This window comes from Rhea pennata, chromosome 6 (genome assembly GCF_028389875.1).
Source record: "Rhea pennata isolate bPtePen1 chromosome 6, bPtePen1.pri, whole genome shotgun sequence".
Taxonomy (NCBI): Eukaryota; Metazoa; Chordata; class Aves; order Rheiformes; family Rheidae; genus Rhea; species Rhea pennata.
This window is the reverse complement of record NC_084668.1, coordinates 20,425,644-20,449,871: the sequence shown is the minus strand read 5'-3', so window position 1 is coordinate 20,449,871 and position 24,228 is coordinate 20,425,644. Positions and strand designations below refer to the sequence as shown.

The window sequence follows — 24,228 nt, the reverse complement described above, 5'->3', positions numbered from 1 at the left end:
ATCTTATCTCCTGATTCAGTCTTAGACATTTGATCAGTCATGAGAGTATACACCTTGAAGAGTATCAGCATTTATATAAAAATCTCTAACTCTTGACTAAGAACAAAATAGTTGTGAAATTTGCACTTCACTTTTCTTCCTTTTTTTTTTTTTTTTTTTTCATCAGTGGCATGTGAAGTGGAGAAAAGGTAGTGTGGAAAAGTTTTTAAAAATAGCTTTTGTGCTAGAAAGACAGTTAAAAAGACAGCAAAGTTTTTAATGCAGATAGTTATAAAGTCTAGCTTAATCACTGATCTAGAGAGAATAGTGTGATTGGGAATTAAAGCCTCAGTATGCAAAGATGACCATCTGTCTGGCCAGAAACATTATTTTTACTGGTATCATAAAACTGTACCTGTACATTGCAGAAATCATTAACAATGTTCTCCACATTTTTTGCACATTTTGCCTCCTGGTTCTGTTCTTCTCATCTCAGTCTCCCTATTTTATACTGGAAAAATATAATGTTTCTTTTTAATGTTGATAATCACAGTCCATGTTTGAAAATAATTTCTCTCTGCACTCACAGGAATCTCCTGAGCCACAGTGCAGCTTTATCTCCTTGTCCTTTTTCTCTTACCTTAAAAGTTCCAAATATTTTCTGCCCTTGGGCCAAGTTGTTATTAAGGTGAATCTTGAATTATTTAAAATAGGTTATGCTGCAGGGTCTTGTCTGCAAAGTCAGGAGAGAAGAGTTAGTTCACTTGAGAAATATGTGTGTGGCTTAACCCAAATGGATACCACGCATTTCTAAAATTCAGTTTCAGTAGTAAAATCAAAAAGTATAAACTATTTAGTGTGACTCCTAATTTCCACTGTTTTCTGCCTCTGGGTAGCACAACCCTCTTTCTTTTTTCTTTAACCATTTGGCCTAAATAGACTGATGCATCTAATTAGTGCATAGATGTTTATCTCTGTGAATCTTAGCCTGGAATTGAGCCCAAAGACTTGTATCTGACTATTATGGGCTGACTTTTAAAGTCCAGACAGGTTGATAAGCATTTCATACACTGCTAAGGAGAGATAAAACCTTGTCCCAGCACTGTCACTTTCATACACATTGGCTTAAGAGTGATTAACTAAGTTAATTCATCATGGCCATTTTACATAGGGCTTCAAAAGTCAGTACCTAAACAAGACATTTAGCAGAGCTGTAATTTACCTTCTAGCACCACCACACTGCCTTTGCCAGCTCATTGAATGGCCAGCACTTAAAAGGTGTGGTGCATTACAATGAAAAAAAGTAAGACTGAAGGCAAAATCTTGAAATAATAATTACAACAGGTTCAAAGAAACCACAGACGTCTGTACTATGCCTTTACTTTTAATTAAAAAAAAAGCCTTTCTCCTTTAAAGTCAGAGCTCTAAATATATCTAAAGAAACTCAGATGTAAAAATGGCCTTTCTGTGTCAGACCAAAAGTCTTATTTAGCTCAGCTGAGGGAATACAAGTGAAGGATAAACATACAATGGTACTTCCACAAACATGCCCATTGTCCAGATCGTCCAAGGATCTGGAATTCAGGAAGTTCCTGAGCCAGAGAGGATGCTTTGTATCCAATAACCTTTGATAGACTTCTCTTCCATTAATATGTCTATTCTTCTTCAAGAGGGGATAGGAGAGAGAATGGTACTCTTCATTTTCTAATCTTTATTCCTGAGGAAAGCATTGGCCCCATTCCACAAAGTCAAAAATCTTTTTGCTGTATTTAGCTGGTTTTCCTCTTCAAAGGAAGAAGTTAAAAATAACGCTACTTTTAGTGATCTATTTGAAAGCTGAATCTTCAGATCTTTGAACTGTGCAGTTGTACTGCTACAAGTAAAACATTGCAAAGTCTTCTAAATCTGATCTAATAACAAAATGAAACTGGTTGAGCAGTGGAGCTCAATGGAGCATCTACAGTTCTAGCCTAGCTTGTTTCTTTGTTTACATTTTACTTTATTTTTAATGACTATATCTGGACAATTCCATGCAACTTTTGTCTCTGATTAGTGCGTACTGTTTAAGTAGGGTGTAACATAATAGATGTTAATGTAAAGTAAAAAGTAATGCAAACTGTTCATGTTGAAGTAAACATAGTAATTAGCATGTGAGAATTTTATGCATCATTAGATTTGTTTTTATGCTACACTAAACAGAATAAAAACAGATTAGTTTAGCCTTTTTTTTCCCTTGACCGTGTCAAGATATGAATTAAACTCTCTCAGCCATGCCATACATTGGAGAGTAAGCAATGACTTTAGCGTAGCAATTTGGAGGGAAGAAAGAATTAACTAACTTTGATGTCAAGAAGCGTGCCTCCCATGGTGCATGGACACAATCTCTGAATTAAAAAATGGGAAAACTAGAACAAGAAAATGCTCCATACATTTTTAAAATAAAGTAGAAGCATTTAAAGATGCTGAATATATACACTACAGTTTGATAAATTAACAACAAATGTATGTATGCAGGCTATATTTTTATACAATATACACAAAGGTTAGACTACTCTCATTCAGCAGTCTGTGTCTCCCTGGGTTTATTGTTATATGTGAGACTGCTGCTTAATTACCATTTTTTGTTTACAGGGCAGATATGGAAGTATACATACTGCTGTATATATGCCAGAAAGTATATTTGTACTACCACTGAATTACCCAGTCCAGTGTACTGCTACTGATACCCAAAGAGAGGGAGAATTTAGCTTCAACGTTGTCCAGGAAATCTGCTTCTGAAAATGAGTTGTCAGCCTGTGCTGAGGTTTGTGCAGCTGCTGGTTCCAAACTCTTTGACACGTCTGCACAAGCTGCATTGACTAAGCAAAGATGCTCACTAACAAGGTAATACTGTAAGACAGACAAACTGCAGAAAAGAACCAAAGTCAAAGCTGAGAACTTGAAATGACTTGACATTATTTTGGCAGACTCTCAAACTCACATCAGTAATAATTTTTGGTCAAACAGCTCAAAGAGCTTTTGCAACCAGTGTTTTGTTGTACCCTTATGAGACAAATATCAGACATAAGCCAAACTCAGCTGTAATATGCAGACAGCCCTGAGCTCCTATCCATGTTCATTTTTGCTTTTTATAATCATACTGATAAGTGATATATTTAGGTTTGAAAACGTTACAGAAATTAACACAGTTGGTAAACTCTGCCAGTTACTCTAACTGAAACCTTTATATTTTCATTTATAAACCTTTATATACTTTTCATTCAAAGGTTTCATGGAAAAAAAATTCCAGCATTTTTCTCATAGGCTAATATATCTTCCTCCATGATACAATACAAATAGAGTGTATCTACTGAAAGCTTAGTTATTGCTACATTCTTTTTCTGCATCTCCTTTGAAAAAAAAAATCTCAATTTTCTTTTGAATCTAAGCATTTTTTTCCTAATAGAAAACAGAGAGGATGTTTTTTATAGTGTTATTTTATGAGATGCAGTATGACAAGTTAATACATTAATAATCATTTGAACAATTATTATGAATGCAACATTTATTTTTCCAAAAGAAGTAATAATCCAATATTCATAAATATATTGTAATGTTTAAAGTTTGCAGACTTAAGTGTTGACAATTTTTGCACAGTGTGCTTTCCAAGTTACATATGAATATTCATAATTTGTACGTTCAGTGCATGAAAGCAATATAGTGAACTTGTAGTTTCTTGTAAACTCTAAATGAGTTTTAACATTTAAATTCATATCTTATCTATCCTTTGTTGCAACTACTGTGGTTAACATGATTTGAAAGCACTAGACAAAGCTGCACTAAAAATAATTAACATTGCAACAGGATACTTGAGGCATGTGTGATTCTGTATCACTGCACTCTGCATCATCTGAAGCTTTCTAATATTACTCAAGTACAGTTATTCCACGCTAATATCTCACTAATTATTATTTAATGCATACACAAAAATGCTGTTCAATAATCAAAACAGCTTGCAAATCTTGACATGTAATGTGATAAAATATCCACCCTGATCATCCAAACAGCAAAAATAACATTTGAGTAGGATAAAATAATACTGGTAGCAGTAAGAATGCATCATATCATGCTAATCTTTAATCTGTCCTATGATATGAAATTATATCGTATGTATCATGCTAACCTTTAATGTGTCCTAAAACCACTATGTATCTCTAAGTAAATGCTTTTAATATACATTTTAAGAGCAAAATGTATTTCAGACATTAATGAAAGCAAAAATATTTTTGGATCTGACCCTGCAAAATTTTACTTCTATATGTAGTAGCAACTATTGGGTAAAGCCTCTGTAAAAGGCCAAAGTAACTTAATCCTATATCTAACAGTTTTTGAGGTACCTTTTTGTACTGTGTTCTGATAAGACAAGTTCATCTACTAGGGCCAAAATGTTAAACAGACAACTGCCTTTCTTTCACTTTAAAATAAAGGGTGAAGTCTGTTTTTGTGTAGATGACCAGCACATATATGACTTAAATATAAATTACTAAAATATAATATTAAACGTAAAGACTAAATGATACTACCTCTATAGTCTCATTGGTGTTAGCAGAGTCTATCATGCTTCAGTTACTTTAACCAGATTCCACTGGACAGCAGTGCACCAGAACAAATCCAACTACAGGATAATTTTAATATTACCTTTGGTCTCAGAGCTATGACAGTCCTAACTTGAACTATATTCTACTTTTTTCTTGTGCAGGAGGAAGATAAATCATTCTGTTTTTATATTCTCTTGCACCTAAATCAGCACTCCTACTAAACACTGAATCTAAAATCATCGACATACTGCATAGGATATCTTTATGCTCTGATGTTAATCAAATCCATGTATGCCCTACATGTGTGTGCCCTCCCTATGTGTGCCCTACTAGATAAATCATTGATCCTGTACAAAGCTATGTTAAATTTTGAGCCTACTCACTTTAAAGAAATAAGTTACCAATTTTATAATTTTCCATGTATTTAAAAATACAGGATCCCCTCAACAGATGCCTTTTGTTATTGTCCTATTTCCTGTAAGATCATCTGCTGAACAGAGAGCAGAGAATACAATTAGTTGTGATATAAAGCTGTGCTATTCCCAGCTTTGTTGTTAACTAGCTGTGATTTTAGCGAATTGTTTAGTCTCCAGGCACCAAAGTTATATTATAAGAAACAGAACCAATAATTTTAACTACTTTACAGTGATGACATTTTACTATTTTGAAATGCTTTCAGAGCACCTTAGAAAAAAAGATGTTACCAAAATGCTTACTATTCCTCTTGTATATTCATAGATGAGAGCATGAATATACTTTTCTTCAGTTAAGCACACATAGTTTAGGTAAGTACAATAACCTATCCCTGTGCCTACAGCAATACTTTCAGTGGCTGTATGCATGTGTGTGCATGCTTCCCAAAACCTCACCCACATGCTGGAATGCAAACAAAGAAAAGGCAACTGTTCAACAGGATGCGATGTAAGCTGATTGCCTGTTCTATAGAAAATAAAATACAGAATTGAGTTCATTTAAACCAAAGCAACAGTTATATATTAACTCCTTATTTTATCAAAATAGTACAATAGAAAATACTGGAAAATATTTGATTTTCATCACAGCTGGTATACCTACAGAATGAAACAGCTCAGCTTTCTAACTGATTTAATGGTGCATCATAAAATTGATCTAACAAGGTAAACACCCTTCAATTCCATACTCTACTCCACAACTACATTGCACAATATTATGCAAAACAAGCACTGCATCATACAGTATAGTTATATCTATATAAAACTACAGTGAGAGAGCATCCAGGTTACATCCCTAAATCAGGAAATCCCACTAATAGGGTGACTGAGATACATATAAACATACATATGTATGTACATACATGTATATGTATACATGTATACACACACACATATATGTATGTTTATATGAATAAATTCAAAAAGCAAGACCTTGTAAACAGATCTTTAAAACAGTGAAAAACACTGGAAGAGTCTCCTAAGTTCTGTTTAACGCTTTTAATAATTTTCACCACAGGCAATGATGGGCATAGCTGTTTGAAATTATACAGTCTATTAGATTTCTACAGCATCTTTCATACCAAAATATTTATATTCTGCGTTTCTGGACTGCAGCTGCCTCTTGAACACGAGACAGTAACCACCAGGACCATCCTACTGGGTGGGTGGAGGCAGGGAGGTTTTCCCCAAAAGTTCTAGGACAACAACTGACTGTTGTAAAAAATGCCATGGGATATTTCTGCATTTTCTGAACAGGCAGGACTTTGTTTTTAGCAATTTAACTTGTATGAAAGACCTATGTTTAGTAAGCTGCCTGGAACTCTTTTTCCTACCTAAGATGGAGGTTCTCTTTCAAACAGCAATTGGAAATAAGTCTTCAGTACTTGAAGGTTATGTTAACAATAATCAGAACTGAGTATTAATCTGCAAACATACTGAAGTATTCAATGGTACGTAGTACAGTCGCTGAGTACAGCAGGTGGAGACTTGTCAGATGAGTTAATTCTTCCAGAGGTAAAACAAATGGTTATTCTACCTCAATCCATATGGAAAGGATGACATTATTGCTACTATGCAATTAATAACCTGTTGACTAGGACAATGATGCCTTCTGAGATCAGCTTGAAAAAGCAAGAGAACTTTAAATGGTTTTCTTTACGGCATTTAATTTGAGAGACATGAACAGTATATTAATAGCCCACTTAGTTGGTATTCCCTGTAGCAGCCTTCTGTTTATCGTGTATGAGAGTTACATTTGCTTTATATGAGCAACATTTTGAGTTCAAGTCAAGGCTGTGAACTTTACAAAACTAGGGGAAAAAAGAGATTGACTCTGTCAGCATTTTTAGAACATGAACACAGAACTGATTTTCTATTGTTAAAAAAACAAAGTGTCACAGGCATCCAGATTTTTCTTGCAAAAACAGAGATGTCTAAAATGGTATCTCAGATATCTCAGAAAACCAACTATGTTAAGTCTAGTCATCACAAAACTGTCACTGCAGAACATGGCCTGCAGGCACTCAAGAGCCTGCTGTTTTTCACCGATAAACACTTCAGAAGTGCTTAGTTGATGACCGAAGTTGAAGAGAAGTGGTAGTGCAATGAGACAAGCACAATCTCTTCCCTCTTAAGTGAGGCTAGCATTATTCAGCGAACGTTTTTTTTTTCCACCAATTCCCCAGTCTCTATTGGAAATCGCCACCACAGACAGTCTTTATTAGGTTACTTCCCTTAATTGTTGTACTGAAACCTTACGATGATAGTCCGTTTTCTCCCTGCCATTGCTGAGTTTCTATTATTAGCCCATGTGAGCTATTTGGTAGATTACAATCTTAATTTAGTGTTAGTACTTACCTAAAGCATTAAAATACAGCATATTGTTGTTTTCAAATGAGATTTTAAAGAGAAAAATGCCTCAGTTTCGTATCTCTTGGTGGTCTGGTAAATTTTATTTGGCAGGATGACAACACTGCACTTCAACTTCTGTAGTTATTCTACCTAACAGCTATGTTAATGCAGTATATTTTACTGTGCTACAGTACAGTCTGCTTTGATGTTCTTCATTCTCAGTTCAGTTGAAACAGTGCTATTGTGCTGAATCATCCCACACCTTTGAAAAATGAGAGTTTCACTAGTGTTTAAAAGACAGAGGTCACTTCATTTTTGCTGAAGAAGTAGCTGGCTGGAAATACCAGGGTCTTTTGTACTTTAACTAGGGACACACTTGTAGTGCAGAAAGTTACCCCGTGGGGACAGCCAGCATAGAAAGGAAATATCTGGCAGTAAAAACGGCCTGGGAAGCTTCTCAGCCGTTGCTGTAGCCCAGGAAGTGGCCAAGCAATTTGAGGAGCACCCGAAAAGAAACAAGCAGACTGCCAAAGATGAGCAGGGCCAGAGGGGCTTCCCGAAGACCTTCATGGGGATTGTTCTCGAGATTCTTCTTTGTTAACAATTTGTTGAACACCGTTTCTTTGAAAGCAGGACCACCGAGAACCTATCTGACTCATCAGTGATTTTTTGGTTTAAGAAGCTGGGAGAGACGAGCGGAGTGTGCCTGACCACGGCGTGTGGTAACTGCGGGTGCGAACGGTCTCTGCAGTCTGGCAAAACAGGCACCTTCAGGCCTATTTAGTCTTTTCTGAAGAAGCAGAAAACAAAAGCAGAAACATCATCGCAGCAGCACAGGGCGCCGGGGGAAGGAGAAAGGCGGCCCCGCCGCGCTGACGGGCCGGGCCGGGCCGGGCCGGGCCGCGGGCAGCCCCTCGCCCCCGCCACCTGCGGCGGCGGCCGGCGCCCTGGCGGCTGGAATGGCGAAGGGCCGCGCCGGGGCGGCCGCCGGGAGGCGTCGCTGGCGCAGAGGAAAATTCCAGCCGCGAAGGGCGGCGCTGCCCCCGCGGGCGGCCGCGGCCGAGCGGAGCGGAGCGGCCGCACCGCAGGAGCCGGGGCCGGGGCCGGGGCTGGGCGGCGGCGGCTGGCGGGCCGGGTGGGTGGGAGGAGCCGGGCCGGGAACAGGGAGCGTCTGTTTCCCTGCGGGTGCCGGAGCGGGGAAGCTTCCGCGTTTCAAGTTTCTCGCCGCGAAGTTTGTGCGTGTTTTCTTTCCCTCCCCCACGGTGTGGTTCGACGAGCGGCCGCCGCGGAGCCCAGCGGAGCCGTGTGCGTGGCCGCCGCCTGGGACGGGAGGGGAGGGCGCCCATGGCCGCGCCGTGAGCGGCGGGGAATGTCTCGGCTCGGGGGCACGGCGGCGCCGGGGGCGGCAGAGCGGCGGCCTCTCCCTCAGCCCTCCCCGCGCAGGTGAGGCGGAGAGCACAGGCGCTGCGCCGGCGGGGCCCCAGCGGCCGCCCCTCACCCCAGCGAGCCAGGCGGCGCCCAGCCGGCCCCGGGCATGGACGGCCCAGCTGGGCAGGCAGCGGCTGCCCCGCCGCCCGCAGGGTAAGGCTCGACGCGGCGCACAGGCGGGAGGCGGGGAGCCGGGCGCGCTCGGCGTGGGGCGGCGAGGTGCGAGCGGGCGGCGCGGGGCCGGCGGCGCCTGGGGCGAGGGGCCACGGCGGCGGCGGGAGCGGCGCGCGGAGCCTCCGCGACCGTTAACGGCCGCCGGCGCTGCGGGGCGGGCGGGGCGGGGCGGGGCAGGGCAGAGCGCCGTGCCCCGCGCTCCGGCGGCCGCTGGGGCGGTCTGCCTCGGTTCCCCTGACTGGAAACGGGTTCGCCCGGGGCGACAGGGCTCCTCCGGCGTGAGTCTGGCTGGCGCGGGGGCAGCGCGCGTTTCCCTGTGCAGCGCCTGGGCGAGCAGCAGCGAGCGTGTGCGGGTAGGTGCTGCCTCAGCCGCCGCGCGTCGGCGGGAGCAGTTCCGTAGGGACGAGCCGTAACCTGCCGCTTCGCGTCGTTGGTGCCGCGCGGTGCTTCTGCAAGCCCGTCGGGACTTGGGGGTGGGGGGCAGTGTTCCTGGTCAAATACGTGCCAGGCAGCGTTTCCTTGTAGCGACTGACTCCTTGGTAAACTCCCTTAAACACGAAACTTACCGATTTTATCAACCTTAAAGCTCTCCCTCGAGAAACGTTCGTGGCGGCGTGGGAGAGCAGGGCGCTTTGGTAGCCGCCCAGGTGGAAACGCAGAGCGTAAACAAGCAGCATCCGACCAGCAACGGTTGGTCGGTCGGTTTTTAAATGAGTCGTGTCTGATGAGTGATAAGTTACTCATAGCCAGTCAGAAAACAATATGTTTGTATGTAACTTTACAGAATGTGATTATAAATCTAAGTGCAGCTACCCCTGTCACAGAGAACTAGGAGAGAGGTGGAATTGCTGATACCCAGAGAAGGAGGGGGAGGACCCTATCTGCACTTAAATGCCAGATATGTTTGAAGAAAAGTAATGCACCAGATAGCTTCAGTAGGAATTTTAGGGGTTAAAAATGCTAACAAGACTGCCAGGGTTACCACCTTCAAATAGAAGGGATGAAGGAAATGGTGAGTGTATACTTCAACACCAAGACTTTCTGGAAGCTTGCAAAAATTTAGTTTTTTGGATTTCTGACCAAATGAAGACAAGATGAGCATCTGGAGTTGTGTGATTGGTTTTAACATTTGCTAGAGATAATCAGATCAGATCATGGATGCAGCAAATATAGAAGACTCATTGAGAAGGGCTATTTATTCAGTTACAGTCTCGTGGCAAGTCCACATTTACAGTCATTAAGAATTGAGGTTCACATCATTAATCATTTTAGAAGGTGTAATTGCAGAACAGGTAATTCTTACATTTCTGAGACTTTAGATGTGTAAGTGAACTCGCTCACTTGAAAGGATTAAGCCTATGATAATAGAATATACATAAATTTGGAAATTACTAAAGCATTATGTCTTGAAGGTCCTCACTTTCATGTTGGGGGCAGGAACACAAAAACAAGCAAAAAGGCATAATTAGAATTTCAGTTGTTCTGAAAGCTTCTCTAGGCCTGAAGCCTGCCATAATGCAGTTGGTTATACTGGATTTTGGCAGCTGCTTTCCAAGTATCAGGAAATATACTCTGTTTACTTAATACAACTTCAAGCATCTGTCACTACTGACACCTTGATTTTGAATAACATATCTAACAGCAATTCTTATTTTCTTTAGCCTTGTAGGTATGTTTTTAATCATTTTATCAGTTGTTTCCATATAATTTGATGCATAGAAAATTAAGTTATTGTTCCTTTCTTGTTACAACAAGAGTTCTTTATTGGAAAATTTTAATTGTTTCCTCAGGATGGTTTCTTGTTAGCTCATCCAAGCACTGAGACAAAAATCTGGTTATACCAACAAAAAAGGGCAACTCTTTCCTAATTCATTAGAAAGGATCCACAGATAAGTGTTTCGAATAGTAAGCAGTAGTACTGCAGTTCTCTTCACTGAATGACATTGAAGGTAGAATTGTGTAACCTAGGGAAAAAAATCATTTGAAATGGTAAATTTTCTTTAAATGGGGATCATCAAATGGTATTACACTGTGTTTCAGCTCTTCCTAATCTGTCTAACCAGGTGGAGAATGTTGTTAATTCACAGTTGAAAACTGCTTATCAGGAAATGTGTTTTTAAATCACTGTTTGAAGTTATGGGGTGTAATTATAACTCTTTCAGATTCAAAAATGAATTTATGCTAAATACTGGGAAGGACAGATGTGTTAAAGGTGCTCTGTGAGTTTTCAAGTGTTAATGTTTATGTAGCCTGGAAGCTTCTATATAACTATAGGTGATAAATTTGTGTGATTCTTCTACATGGAATTTAATCAACTGTTATATTAGGACAACCTATGGGAAACTACACTGTAATTTTTTTTCCTAAAGGATAAATGTTTGCATGTAGGATTGTGCTTTTATACTGAAAAAATTGTTTATTAAAATCTATTGTGGATGAAATTGTTCTTTTGAAATTTTGGGGGAAAAATGCTGTTGTTTTAATAGTGTGATTGAAGTAGATCAGTAAAGATTAAAACAAAAAACAAAAAAACAACTGCTGCTGGAATTTTTCAGAAGATGGTGAATAGGAGCTCGGCCCAGTAACTGGCTGGACTACCAGTTTTTTCTGGTAGCAGAAGAAACTTGGCTGGATCTGCTTTTAAAGCATTTTATAGCATATCTACCTTTCTTGAGTTTCAGCACCGAGGAGAATGAGCTGCTGCCAGGGTAGTTGACACAGCCTATTACTGTTCATTGCAGAGCTGAACTGACTTTATAAAGGCGATACACCTGCATGATAGGATGACAGTAAAGTGTATGTTTTAATTCATTAAGAAAAAAAAGGAAAGAAAAAAAGAAGATCATGTGACTATGACTGATACCCAGCCTCTTGACCACAGTTTTGCTGCCCTTGCTGGACAGCAGTGCCATTTTCCTGGAGTTAAATGAACTTTTACATGAATAAGTAAATTTAATTAGTTAACCTAGGTTTTTATCATAAAGAGCTGTATTGCAAGTAAAGTTGCTGCTAAACTGTTGGAGCAGATTTGGTTTTTGCTAAACTAAAGATTGGTTTAATTTGAAATATTAGAGTGCTCATTGAGGTGTACCTTTTAATTCAGTTCTAATCAGTTTCTGATAAATTGTCATGATTTCATTTGTTTCCTTAAACTATATTTAAAACTGTATGTTGACTTTCAAAATAACTTTTGACCTGCCTTACCTAAACAAAACCCACCCCTTTTTTTTTGTAATTTTCTTCTTGTATGTGTAATGAAAACATGCTTGGGAGATGTGACTACTGTTGGGAGGCTGAAGATGCACAGGTTGTTTGGGGGAGGTGAGGGGAGGGAGGCTAAAATAAGCTTTGGTTAGTTTACTACCAGAAATGCTCAAAAGTGTGTTAATGCTCCCATGCCCTGGTCCTTTGGCCTAGTGAACATACTTGAACTGTTTTATAGTAAGAGAGAGAGGGAAGTCTTTTCACATGGTTAGGGGTCTCTCTGAAGAAGCGGGAGACGTGAGTGCTTTCAAAAGGAACAGGGCATTTTAGCTTCTCTCTGGTGTGGCTGGGCCCACATGTTCTAGCTGTTTGAGTTCTTTCATGGAATAATTTCAATCAGATTATAGATCTCTGGAGATATCAGCTGTGGTTCAGTGCTGCAAAGTGTCTGGCATCAGTACGACCTTAAAATACTGTTTTAGACTCTCTTTCAGGTTGTGAGTTGAGCCAGTTCACAACATAGCTGTGGGTTATTCAGGTTTAAATGAAGGTCCCCTTCGTGTGAGGTGGAGCTGAGAGTGTGGCAATAACTTTAAACCAAGCATTCCATTGCCAAGCCACAGCAATAGATGGAGGATTTCTAAGTCTGCTAATTCTAGTGAAGTTTAGGTCGGGACTGAAAGTACATTTTCATCTTACAATGAATTAGCTATATACTACATTAGAGAGATGCAGATATGAAATAGTGGTAGATAAAGTTTCTTTTACTGCAGAACCCTCAATAGAACTGGACTGGATGTAGGGATATTAATATTAGAGATTTTTACAATTAAAATTCAATGAGATTTTTCATAGTAAACTTTTTTGTAAGATTCCCCTCACATCCTTTATATTTTAAATTCATCGGTGCCCCCAGATCTAAAACAGTGAGGTCATTTGTGATGCACTGATAAAGTTCTGTAACTGACTTCTTTACCGTGCAGTTCTGTTCACGTGGTAAGGTCCTGTTTCTCTGCTGTGGGGCACTACAGCAGAGAATCCTGTACTGCTAATGGACTTTCTGATTTTTGCAATACTGTTGAAAATTCTGGGAGTCACAGGTAGTAAAACAAAATGTTTTTTCCTGAGATAGTATATGATATCATTTGGTAACTTTTTCCTTAAATCTATTATCCGTATTCAATTTCTCAAAAAAGCAGAAAGTCTGCTTTTAGTCTTTTTGCAAGTTTATGGGTAAATGCAAGATGTTTATGATACTAAATGATACCTTGTGTTTTTGATACTAAATGATAGCACGAGCTAGAAAAAGAAATTAGGCTGGCATGGATCTAATAAGCAGTCCGAGCTTAGCCATGTGTATCTCTTAGATTGAGGAGTTCAAGATAAATATTTAGTTTATTTTTCTTGCCCTGGAGACCAAACAGAGAACAATTATTTGAGAAGCTAGAAAAATGGAAAAAACTTTGAGAATCTGCTACAGTAGTTTGCTACATTTTTGCAACAAAGTTAACTATTTTGTGGGTGGGTCTTATCAGAAGCCACTTGACTGTTCCTCATTTCAGGGTGTGATTTACAAATTGAATTCATATTCAGAATACCTAACACTTCGAGTTGATTATGTGGTTCTTAGTAGTGGATCTGCCTTAGAAGACAATGTCAAATAGTTGCATGACATAGTGGTGCAATAAACTTACTGTTGTTGTGTTTAAAAGCCGGTTTGATTAGTCCAAATTTGTTGAGTCTGAAGTTATAGCTCTGTGCTTATTCAGTATTCAGTAGTAATGTTCACTGTTGAGAGTGTGTTGCTGTGGGAATGAGATCAAGGAAACATTGAGGGATAAGGAATGTGGATACTAGGGTGAAAACATGTGTGGGAGGATAATATGTAAATAGGGAAACTAACAGAGTTGTTTCAAAACCTTGTCCAACTCTGATGGCATCCTATCAAAAGGAATAGTGAGAGCTAGCAGTTAGTGAGGTGTCATGTATGAATGGGAAAAAGTGCTTCAGATTGGAAGGAGGGTTTCAGTGTTGTCCTCTCTTGCTTTTGTTGTTGTCATTACCGTCTTGTATGAGGAAAAATTGTTTAGTTCTAAAAAACTGGATTTTTTGACTTGATTTTGTAAACCTGAAGATCACTGTTTATATTCAGTGATTGCATCTTTGTTGGGGGAAGAAGAGGAAAGCTCCTTGTAGAGGACCAAAACTTGATTTCCAGGAGAAACTGAAGATCTATACAAGATTCTTGTCATCTAACAGATAAATTAATTCACTAGGAATATTTTGAAATTACAAGTAGATGGTTTCAGTTGTTATCTAGCAACATTTAAATAGACCTGTCGTCATAAAGTTCAGTACTGGTTCTGGCTTTCTTGACTGTAGCTTGGGAGAAAGTTTTCAGATATCCATTCTAGCTTGACTGCTGTTGTTTCTAGCTGCAACTGTTGTAATTTTGCATACTAGAGAGCAGCTGATGTCAAATTCTCTGGAAAGACATTGGAGTTGTAAGAATTTTTTTTTCTAGAAATCAACAAATCAATATGATGAGTTGTTATGTTAATGGAGGAGGTACAAGGAATGCTAGGTGTTCTGTTTTATAGTTGCTTGCAAGATAAAGCAGATCTGATTTTGTACTTTCTTTCCCTTTTCACCTGGCTCTCACTGTCTTTCCCAACAGCTGACCTGCTACTCTGACTTAAGTTCACATTGCTGCCTGCTGTTAAAGAAAGAGTTACTCTTTACTGTATGTATTTTCTGTCATTACATGCACTGCTCTAAAACTCAGTGAATTGACGTTAAGGCATTAGAGGATGACAAGAAGCCAAGATGTTGGCTTTGAGACTCCTGTAGAGTTCTGTGGCCATGCCCAGCATTAGCACAATGAGGAGGAAACTCCAGCTGTGCAGCATGCAACAACAGAGAGTTCAAGGGGAAAAAAATCCCACTGTTTTGAACTGTAATAACCAATTAAAAAATTGAGATTTCACCTGAATCCTCTCCTGGGGTGAGGTCCCACAAATGCAGCTCTCTGTATGAAACCAAAGTTATGTATTTACCAACTGGACTTCCAGAGATGCTTTGTGACTTACAATCTGCAATGGACTAATGGATAGAAATGCTTCTTTTCATAGTTAGAAAACAGTTTTTCTGCATAGGAAGTGGAATACCATGGGAATCATTAGAAAACTGAGAGTTCCTGGATTTGTTTTTTGTTTGGTAGAAAATTATTCGGTTCAAAATGGGCATCTATATTTGTAAGTATCTTTTGGTGGTTGTAAACAGTCAAAGGGTTGTATGTGACTGAGGGTGGCTCCCTACTCTAAGAAGTGTCTCCCTTGGGAACCAGCATGTATGTTGACTGTTCTGCAATAGTCAACTGTTCTGGAATTCGTCAGTATTGCTATTTCCAGTTAAAGAAAATAGAGCATATGCATATTTTTAGCTAGACATAAGTTTTTCTACTGTGAGAAAGCATTCATTTTACTGGGAGCTTTAGTTTAACAAAAGTTTTTATTGAAGAAATACTTTTATCTATCACAACTATATGTAAAAAATCCTTTCTGCATGTTTCTTTTGTTTATTTCCCCCCTTTTTTCTGGTTCACGTCTGTTTTGGAAATAAACTATTTGGTTTCAGAAACATGACTTAAGATTATTTAAAAAAAAAGAAAAACTTGAACACTTGTCAGAAAAGTGTAGACAGTGATTGCTCTGTGCTAAATAACAAATGTGGTCTTGAATTTTCTCAAATACTGATAAGCATACAATTTCTATTCTCTGCTCTGTGTTTCTTCTATGAAATGATGTAATCTTAATCCCCCCCAAAGAAAGTGTTTCAAAATAACATCATTAGAAACATAAGTATTTTTCTCTAAAATGAAGTCACTTTCCCAATTTTATGTTTCCAAGTGGAATTTTTTAATTTTGTTTTTTAAAATCTTTTTCTTTTGTGGGCTTTGGTTTCATATTGGGAATAAATTTTACCCTTTTGTGTTGCACCTGGCCTTAATATCAGACCTTCAGATGTGCTTTTTTCCAAAGACTAAGAGTTTGTACGACGATTTATAGCAACTAATTCTAAATGTTTCGCTATAAGAATTAATAATCTTGAATCAAAAAAGCAAAAAACAAATGCATCTTGAGAGGTGACTGTTTTGCTTCTTTGTGTAAAACAAACTGTCAGTTTTGTTTTTTAATGCTGCATTTGCCTGCACTTGTTAGGAGCTTTGCTTAGTGAAGTAAGTTAAATGAGAATGATCCAGGATATGGGACCATCAGTAGAGTCAGCAATGGAAAACTTGTGTTACTGCTGCCTAGACAATTACTCTTTCTTTCTTTTTTTCTTTTTTTTTTTCTAGAAAAAGATGTTTAGTGACCATGAAAGGTGGTGAATTGATGTCATTCTGGAGGTCATACTTTATGTACAAGTACCAAGATAATCAGAAGGTTAATAGAAAGGAATACAGTGCAGCAATTTTGTTCTTGACCTTTTTAGAACCTAGTAAAGTCCTTGTTTACTGTCAGACTGTAGCGACAAAACAATTGAATGTAGTAGTGCAGGTAGAAGGTGATCTGAGATACCTGTTTAACTCTTCTCGTGATAATGTTGAAAGTATTTTTTGTTTTGGAGGAGCAATGACTTTTGTCTCTGGATCTAGTTAAAAAAACAGGAGCCAAAATGTGTATTAGGAGCGAAGTTAAGAAAACAAATGTTTGAAACTCATCATTCCTGAAATAAACCCTTTGGGCAAAAGCGAAGTAAATCTCTGGTCCTTCAGTTTGGAAAAGAAAGAAAAAAAAATTAGTAAGTGGCTGAAGTGTAACAGGCAAGTTTTCAAAAGTGGCATATTTTCTGATGTTTATGTAAATTCAGAAGTTCTGGCTATGACAGCAGTATGTGCTTTGACAACTGTCTTAATTCATAAACTTGATTCCTGATGAAAGGTCAAAAATCAAATGCAGCTGTGTTGAGTGTTGTCCCTAGGTTCCCATTCTGTCATTATTTAATGCTCGCTGCTTTCTCGATCTGCTCTGTGAAGTTTCCAGGCATAAACTTTCCTGCTGGTCTCTTGACTCATGGTCTCTCACTTCCCTTCCTCTGCAGTTTGGATCCTCTCCTTCCACCCACACTGAGTAGCCTCACTAATTCCATACTTGGTGCCCTTTTGGAGCTATTTTTACCTCATTTAGTTTATAAAGTGCTCACTGCTTGGAGAAAGTCCTGTTATGCTGAATCTTAAACTTCGAATCTGCTACTTCTTTTCTAAAAGCCTTTGTCATCGATCATGCTGAGGAACTTTGAAGATGAGTAACACCTCATTCCTAACACAACTAAACAATTGTGGTTTTAAAAATTAGAAAGCTAAAATGGCCTTGTCCATCTGCTTTTTCTTGGTGGCAGATGCCCTTGAAAACTGCTACATTTTTTCCCCACTTCTTGGGACAGGGGGAGAGGAAGGATACTCTTTCTCCTGATTACTTATTACTATTTTGCAATGTATGATTCTATCCTTAAGCATTTTCATTGAGTCCTTCTGCATTTAACTTTTTGGATTCAGTTTGTGTGAGTGTGTATACATAAATATGTACATATGTTTTATGTATATGGTATAAATTCTGAGATTCAGAAAGAATCTGACCCATCAGTCTGATCCTTCCATCTCTCTCATGTTTTTTTTTTCCTGTGTCTGATTTCTCATCCCTTGACTTCATCCTGAAGCCATAGATTCTCCTCCTTTATTTTCCAAATAAGGCTTAATGTTTAAACACTGTGTATCACATATTACCTAGATTAGTCTCTGTGATCATGCAAGTACAATGAAATAAAGTGCATTATTTTCTCTACAGTGTTTTTAGGAGAGAAGGACTTCCCAAGTTCTCCCATATGATGCTTTAAAGAGTGTTCATCATCTGTCTTGGAGTTGCAGTTCTCTTCAACTCAATTGTGGTTGAATAATGCCTCAGACATTGCAGAACTTGGAGCTGAGATCTTAAGGTAGCAGTGACAGCTAAAGTTGTGAAGTAGGATTTATTTTATTTTTTCCCCCCACTCAAGCAGGTCAGAGTTTACTTAGAACTTTATTGGGCCAGCAGCAGTATTTCTATCAATATTACACGTTGTCCTTCCTAAGAATTAGATATACCCCATGTGATGTCTCTGTGACAGGTTATCAGGACACTTGTTTTTGAAATGACCTGATGGAATTGCATCAGATGTATCTTTATTCCTTCAACTCCTTTATGTTTCTTTCTCTCTCTCTATTTCCCGCCACCCCCTAAGTGACATGTACAGGGATTTTGAGATTTAAATAATTGAACAGATAATTGCAAAAAAAATTATCCATTGTTTTCAGAGTTTGTTTTGATTGTTTGACTGTACTGTAGAGTACCCTTTTTTTCCCCTGTAGATACAATTGGGAGAGTCTTGTATTTAAAAACACACCCTGTAGTACTCATTGACTTCTATAGAAAGGCGAGGTGAGAATTCAAAAGACATGGAAAACCACAGCATGTTCTAAGCACCCCTTCAGAACTAATTATCAATAATGAATGGGGTAGGAGAGAATCTGAAGCTGCTTATTTTGGAAAAGCAGTAAGGATCTGACATCATTGTCTGAACTGTTGGAATCTCTGTCTTGTTCCTAAGCATCTTTCTTTGACTGTTCTTACGTTTTTATTCCCCAAACATTCCTACAAACTTTCCAGCCTTCCTCCCAAAGTACACTGCTGTAATGCCTCTTTATCCATAAATTGCAAATGAATAGAGGGAAAGGAGGGAAATGTAATGACTCGTAAATGTTAAATGAAACCATCAAAATATAGAATAATTTATTTTAGAAAAAGGATTTTGACTTTCAAAAGCTGACATGATGCGGCATAAATCAATCAGAGATAACTGATTCTTTGTGATGTTGTTGTTCTTTAAGGTATTGCTTATAGAGCTGTTCTTGTTTTTGTGTGGTTTTCTTCGATTTCTTTTTTTCCTGCTTTTACTCACCTCAAAAATATTTCCTGGATTCTCTAGCTCCAAAATGTAAAGCCTGCCAACCATATGGGTTTACAGACTTTTTTTTTTTTTTTTTTTTTTTTTTTTTTTTTAAGACTACTTGCCAAGACTCAATCCAGAATGAATTTTTATGGTAGAATTGAGAATATTTGGAATTAATGACATATGATGTAAATGCTGAAACTTTATCCTATACCAACCAGTATTTTATACATGCATTGGCTGTAGATGGAGATTGAAAAATTACTTGGCACTCTGACTAAATGGTCTGATGGAAAGATCCTTGTGTTGTCAAGACTCAAAGCTCTTTCCCTCTTTGGAAGAAACAGAAGCCCTACTGCTATATTTATATGTATGCGTATATATGTGTGTGTGTGTGTGTGTGTGTGTGTATATAAATGATCTCCAAGAGGTAATCAAGCATCTCTTTATGTCTTGGTTTTATTTGAGGGAATTAAATTAAGAGTATAATTCTGGCACTAGTGAAGTGATAGTAACGATAAACCATTTCTGTGATTTCTGAATGAATATAGGAAAATGTTTGGGCATGTTTCTTTTATCAGGAAAAATACTGCACTAGCTTATAGTGTTTGGATTCAAGTGATTCATTTAACATATTTAGGGCTAAATCTTGAAATTCCCGTTGGGAGGTCCCTTTGAGGCAATATACATTCTTCTTGCTCTTTGTATAAAGCAATTATGTTGTGCATTAGGCCATATGAGAAATACCACCATTTTTTGTCTTGTAAATCTGTTATAATTAAGTAGTTACTTTTTGAGAAATCTTACCAACTTAGCTTTGTGAAGAATTCTGTAATCAGGTGGGAAGTGGTTATTTGTAGTTTAAAAACTAAATGCGTACCCCTAAAAATCTTCTTTAAGCGGAATAGACCGTAATCATTTTATAGTCTTATTTGCTTGCATTAGGCATAATCAGCAGCTAAAGTTAGAAAATCTAGAAGAAATAGGAAAGTAAGTTCTGTTTTACATTGACAGATGCATAATGTAAAGAAAAAAGGTAATGATTAATGGTTTTAAAGTTATTTCCTCTGAGTGCTGTGCTTTTTATTGCTAGGTGTCTTTTCAGATTTTAATCGTTATTGTTCTCTCTGTAACCTGCCTTCCTTGTGGGTAGGGGTGGATGATCATGTTGTTGAAATCTTAGAATTTCTTTAGTAGCACCTCCTTTGGGCATAAAATTCCTTTTACTGCTCTGATACTGCCTTTGGCAGAAGACTTGCACGAATTGTGAGGATCGGTAACAGGTTATCTTATCCTTCAAGTTGGATGTGCTTGATATTTTAAGCCTTGGGTGGGGGACATTAAAGTGCTTTGCTGCAGCTCCAATTTTGTGAGTTCCGACCTGGTTCTGGACTTTGACTGATGATAACCTTCTGCCTGTCTCTAAGTGGGTCTTGATCATCTGCAGTGAGAGGCTAGCAGCAGTACAAATTCAACTTTTCCATTCCCTTGCAGATTATTAACAGCTAATGTGCTTTATCCGTGTACCCATGCTAGCCTAATGGACTTTTAAAGCTCATGGATGTTTCATGCTACGACTGTTTTCAGTTACGTTCTGCATGCTGTCTCTACTGGAAAGGAACTTCTGGATGTTCCTTCACATTTTCTTCCATTTATTGTAGGAGGTCTGCAGATCTGTCCGTTCTCTTAACAAGCTGATGCTGCCTCTTCCTGTTTGTGGTGCAGAGATCTGTAGTAGAAAATGCAGTGCCCGGTAAAATTTTACTTTATAAACAAGTGTTTTTGTTGTAGCAACTTTGAAGAGCTTTAACTTTAAATAGCGATACCTTTGAAAAAATTACCCTGATTAACTGAGAGGCTTACAGTTCAGCTGCCAACAACATTCTCTGTCAAATGGAGAAATAGTTGAGTGTGTAAAGAATTCTTCAGTTATATGTAAACAAAAGCTCCAAGTTTAGAAGTGATTGTTTTAAAAATAAATTTTTAGCATTTATTTAAAATAATTTTAAAATTGACTGTTGGAGAACTCTACAGTTATTGGCCTTTCCCACATCATGTCACATTGAGTTTCACATCTCAGTCATATGCTAGAAGAATATGTATTTCGTTTAGTCATTTTTTGCTATCATGTGAGTAAGTGTTCAGTGTGGTAGCGAGATCTCCAGTCTATCTCTAAAAGAGCATGTGATACTTTAAAGATAGGAAGGGATAACTGAAACACGTCATAGTGTTTGATGAAATTGTAATGATTCAGTCCTTGAGTTCAGCCCTTTTCAAAATTCTGGGCTACTGACTAAAATGAGATCAAAGGCAAAGTTTCTGTTGCTTTATGACCTCTTCACTTACCTCTCCTCACTTTAGGACCTTCCTTCAATTTTGGAATGCGTTTGAAATACCAGCTTTGAGTTTCTGGCCTGAAAGAGAGGCTTTCTTTATTAGCAGTAGTATGGTAGTGACATTATATTCATGTAATAAATATTCAAAAAATTCCGAGCATTGTTATTTTAGGTGTGTCAAAAGAACAGTCAGATGGCCATTAGCCATAAGTAGAATCTTTTGTCCAATATGAAACTTGAGGTTTTCCACAGGCTCCTTAGGGCAATAGTTTAAGCCCAACCCTCCTCTCTCACAGGGGAGAGAGAGAGGAATGGCACAGCAGTTAGCAGCAGCTGTTGGTTTTTAGGGTGCTGGCACTTAGAGTTTTGCTGAGTTCAGTGAAGATGAACTTCTCAATTTCGTAGAGTTTCCAGTTGAATTTTGGCTATAACTCTTGTTTGTGTCTATTTCTGCTTCCATCATCTGTGTAGATAGCTGCGCGTGATCTTTTTTTTCAAATTTATGTCTGCTGTTTTGTGCATGTTGTAAGGTTCTAGTCTTAAAACAACATTTATGCTGCTTTTGACCAGATTCTGTGAAGCACTGGTCAACTCCAGTTGAGTTTGGGGGAATCTGGGGACAGATCTTGGAGATATTAGCATATGAGCCAGCTGTAACTTGTCCCTGACCTAGCTCCTACCACTAAGTATAAGAGCAGAACCTCTGATGTAGGTGATCTGCAGCTGTCGCTGAAGCTTCTACTGATGCAGCTGGATTAGTGATAGTTCTGCATATCCATTCCTCCCACCCCTAGGTCTTTTTTTGGCCAGTGTAGGCAAATTTAGGGTTCTCTGGTGCTCTTTGAATCAGGGTCGTTAGTTTCTAATAAAGAAGTTTGTCCTATATTGGTAGTATGTTAAACTGTACTTCCACTGACTTTTTGCTGACATACTACTTGCCACTTACTTGAAGGCAAATCAGTAAAAAATGTAGACATATTGTAGATTTTACTAGTAATGCACCCCTCATTTTACTAGTCTTTTTGTGAATTAGTGGTTTCAACAAGTAAAACTTTATTCTAAAAAGATTTCTGAACAAGTGCAGTGGTTAACAGTTTAAAAATACAGTCTGTTTTGATACCTTTTTCTAAAATGTGATAACATGTGAATGGAATGTTCCTAAATTACTACACGGTTACAGAGTATGTGTGTATAAATCTATATGAACTGCTATTTGACTACTTACTTTCATGGGTAAGAGTGTGGAAAATTGTGGATTTCTGACAGAATTCTGATGGCTGTGATAACATAGGATACAGAATTTTTGCATAATCTGAGGTTTCTAATCACAATTTTTTTATATACTCTTTTAGACATGCTACTGAGATTTTCTGTCATGTTCAGTTTAAACTTATGGAAAACTTGCAGAGACTGTTCCAGATCTCAGGAATTTGTGTGTGTGTGTGTGTTTCTCTTTTTTTTTTCTAAAGGGACTAATCAAACACCTTAGATCATTCAGTCAGTTTCTCCTGTGTTTCATCTGAAAGCTGTGAAGCTGGATGATCCCTTTTCCCAGAATTTCTTTGGTGTTTTAAGCGACTTCTTAGGGGGAAAAGTGGTTTTCTTTTTTTCGTTTTTTTTTTTTTTTTTTTTTTTGGGGGGGGTAGTATTTATAAACTTAACTCATTGTTTCAAAGAACTTAGTATACATCCAGATACTCAGATAAATACCACATTAGAATTTCAGGAGCAGAAAATCAGAAGGATAAAATGATTCCTCAATTGGAGGGTGCTATTTCTCATGATGAGAAGAGAGTTAGTTATAGGAATCTGATAAATAAAACCTGCAGACAAACTACACAGCTGTACTTGAGATGAAAACAGGATGTTGGTTGTATTGCTGTAGGACTACTGTATAAATCAAAGGATATGCTATTATTGCTGTGTAAGGAAACTGCTACTACTCCCTTAGAGTAGCTCTGTATATAAAAGAACGCTAATTGCCATGCTTATCAAGGACTGGCAGTTCTCCTTTTCCAGTTGTGACCTAGTGAATCCACCTCAAGTCTATGACTTAAAACAAAAAGTTGTGAGTTATTTTAATCCCCTATTCAATGGGATAAATACAAAAGCTATTTTTATCTCAGCGTGGTTCCCTCAACTATACAAGTAAAAGAAAAAAAAACAAAAAACACACTTTTCTATATTTAATCCAAGGATGGTTTACTAAGTGGGAACGTGGATTGTTTTTCCAGTGCCTGTTAAACACTGCCAGTTCCAAGTTGTGTACACTCAGTCATGTAATCTGGAAAGGGCCAGGTGGCTTTTCTCTCTTGCTGGTGTTCGACCTTTCCATCCCTTATTTTTTTTTTGAGTCTGATTTCAACAAGCTTATTTCCTTTAAGTTTTTGTTTGATAGGCTAAGCTGTTTTTTGTTTATTCTTGTCATTTTTTTAAAAAAGTGTTCTTCTACCCCTATTCCACTGACTGCACTGTTCTCTGTTCCACAACACTGAATAGAATGGTGTTGCCCTTCATTTTTTTTTTTTGATGCAAGTCATCACAAACGGAACTCTTGGAAGAATGATTTTAGCATGGCAGTTTACATTGGTTAGCAGAAAGTTACTAACATAGTAAGTAGATTGTAGTCTTGTCAGATAGTAGCACATTTGAAGTAATAACTTCTTTAAAGAGCTTTATTGTGGGCCATTATTCATCTAAAACTTCCCAGTTGAGGGAACT

General features: G+C 38.3%; 1 protein-coding gene across 1 annotated transcript in view; it reads left to right on the top strand.

Annotated features, from left to right (window-relative positions):
* The first annotated feature begins 8,539 nt into the window (after window positions 1–8,539).
* Window positions 8,540–24,228, top strand: part of COBLL1 (cordon-bleu WH2 repeat protein like 1) — a 91,039-nt gene continuing 75,350 nt past the window's right edge. The window contains exon 1 of the mRNA XM_062578588.1: window positions 8,540–8,959. Coding sequence (XP_062434572.1) covers window positions 8,913–8,959 — 47 coding nt within the window. The 5' untranslated portion in view covers window positions 8,540–8,912. The remainder of the gene's footprint in view (window positions 8,960–24,228) is intronic.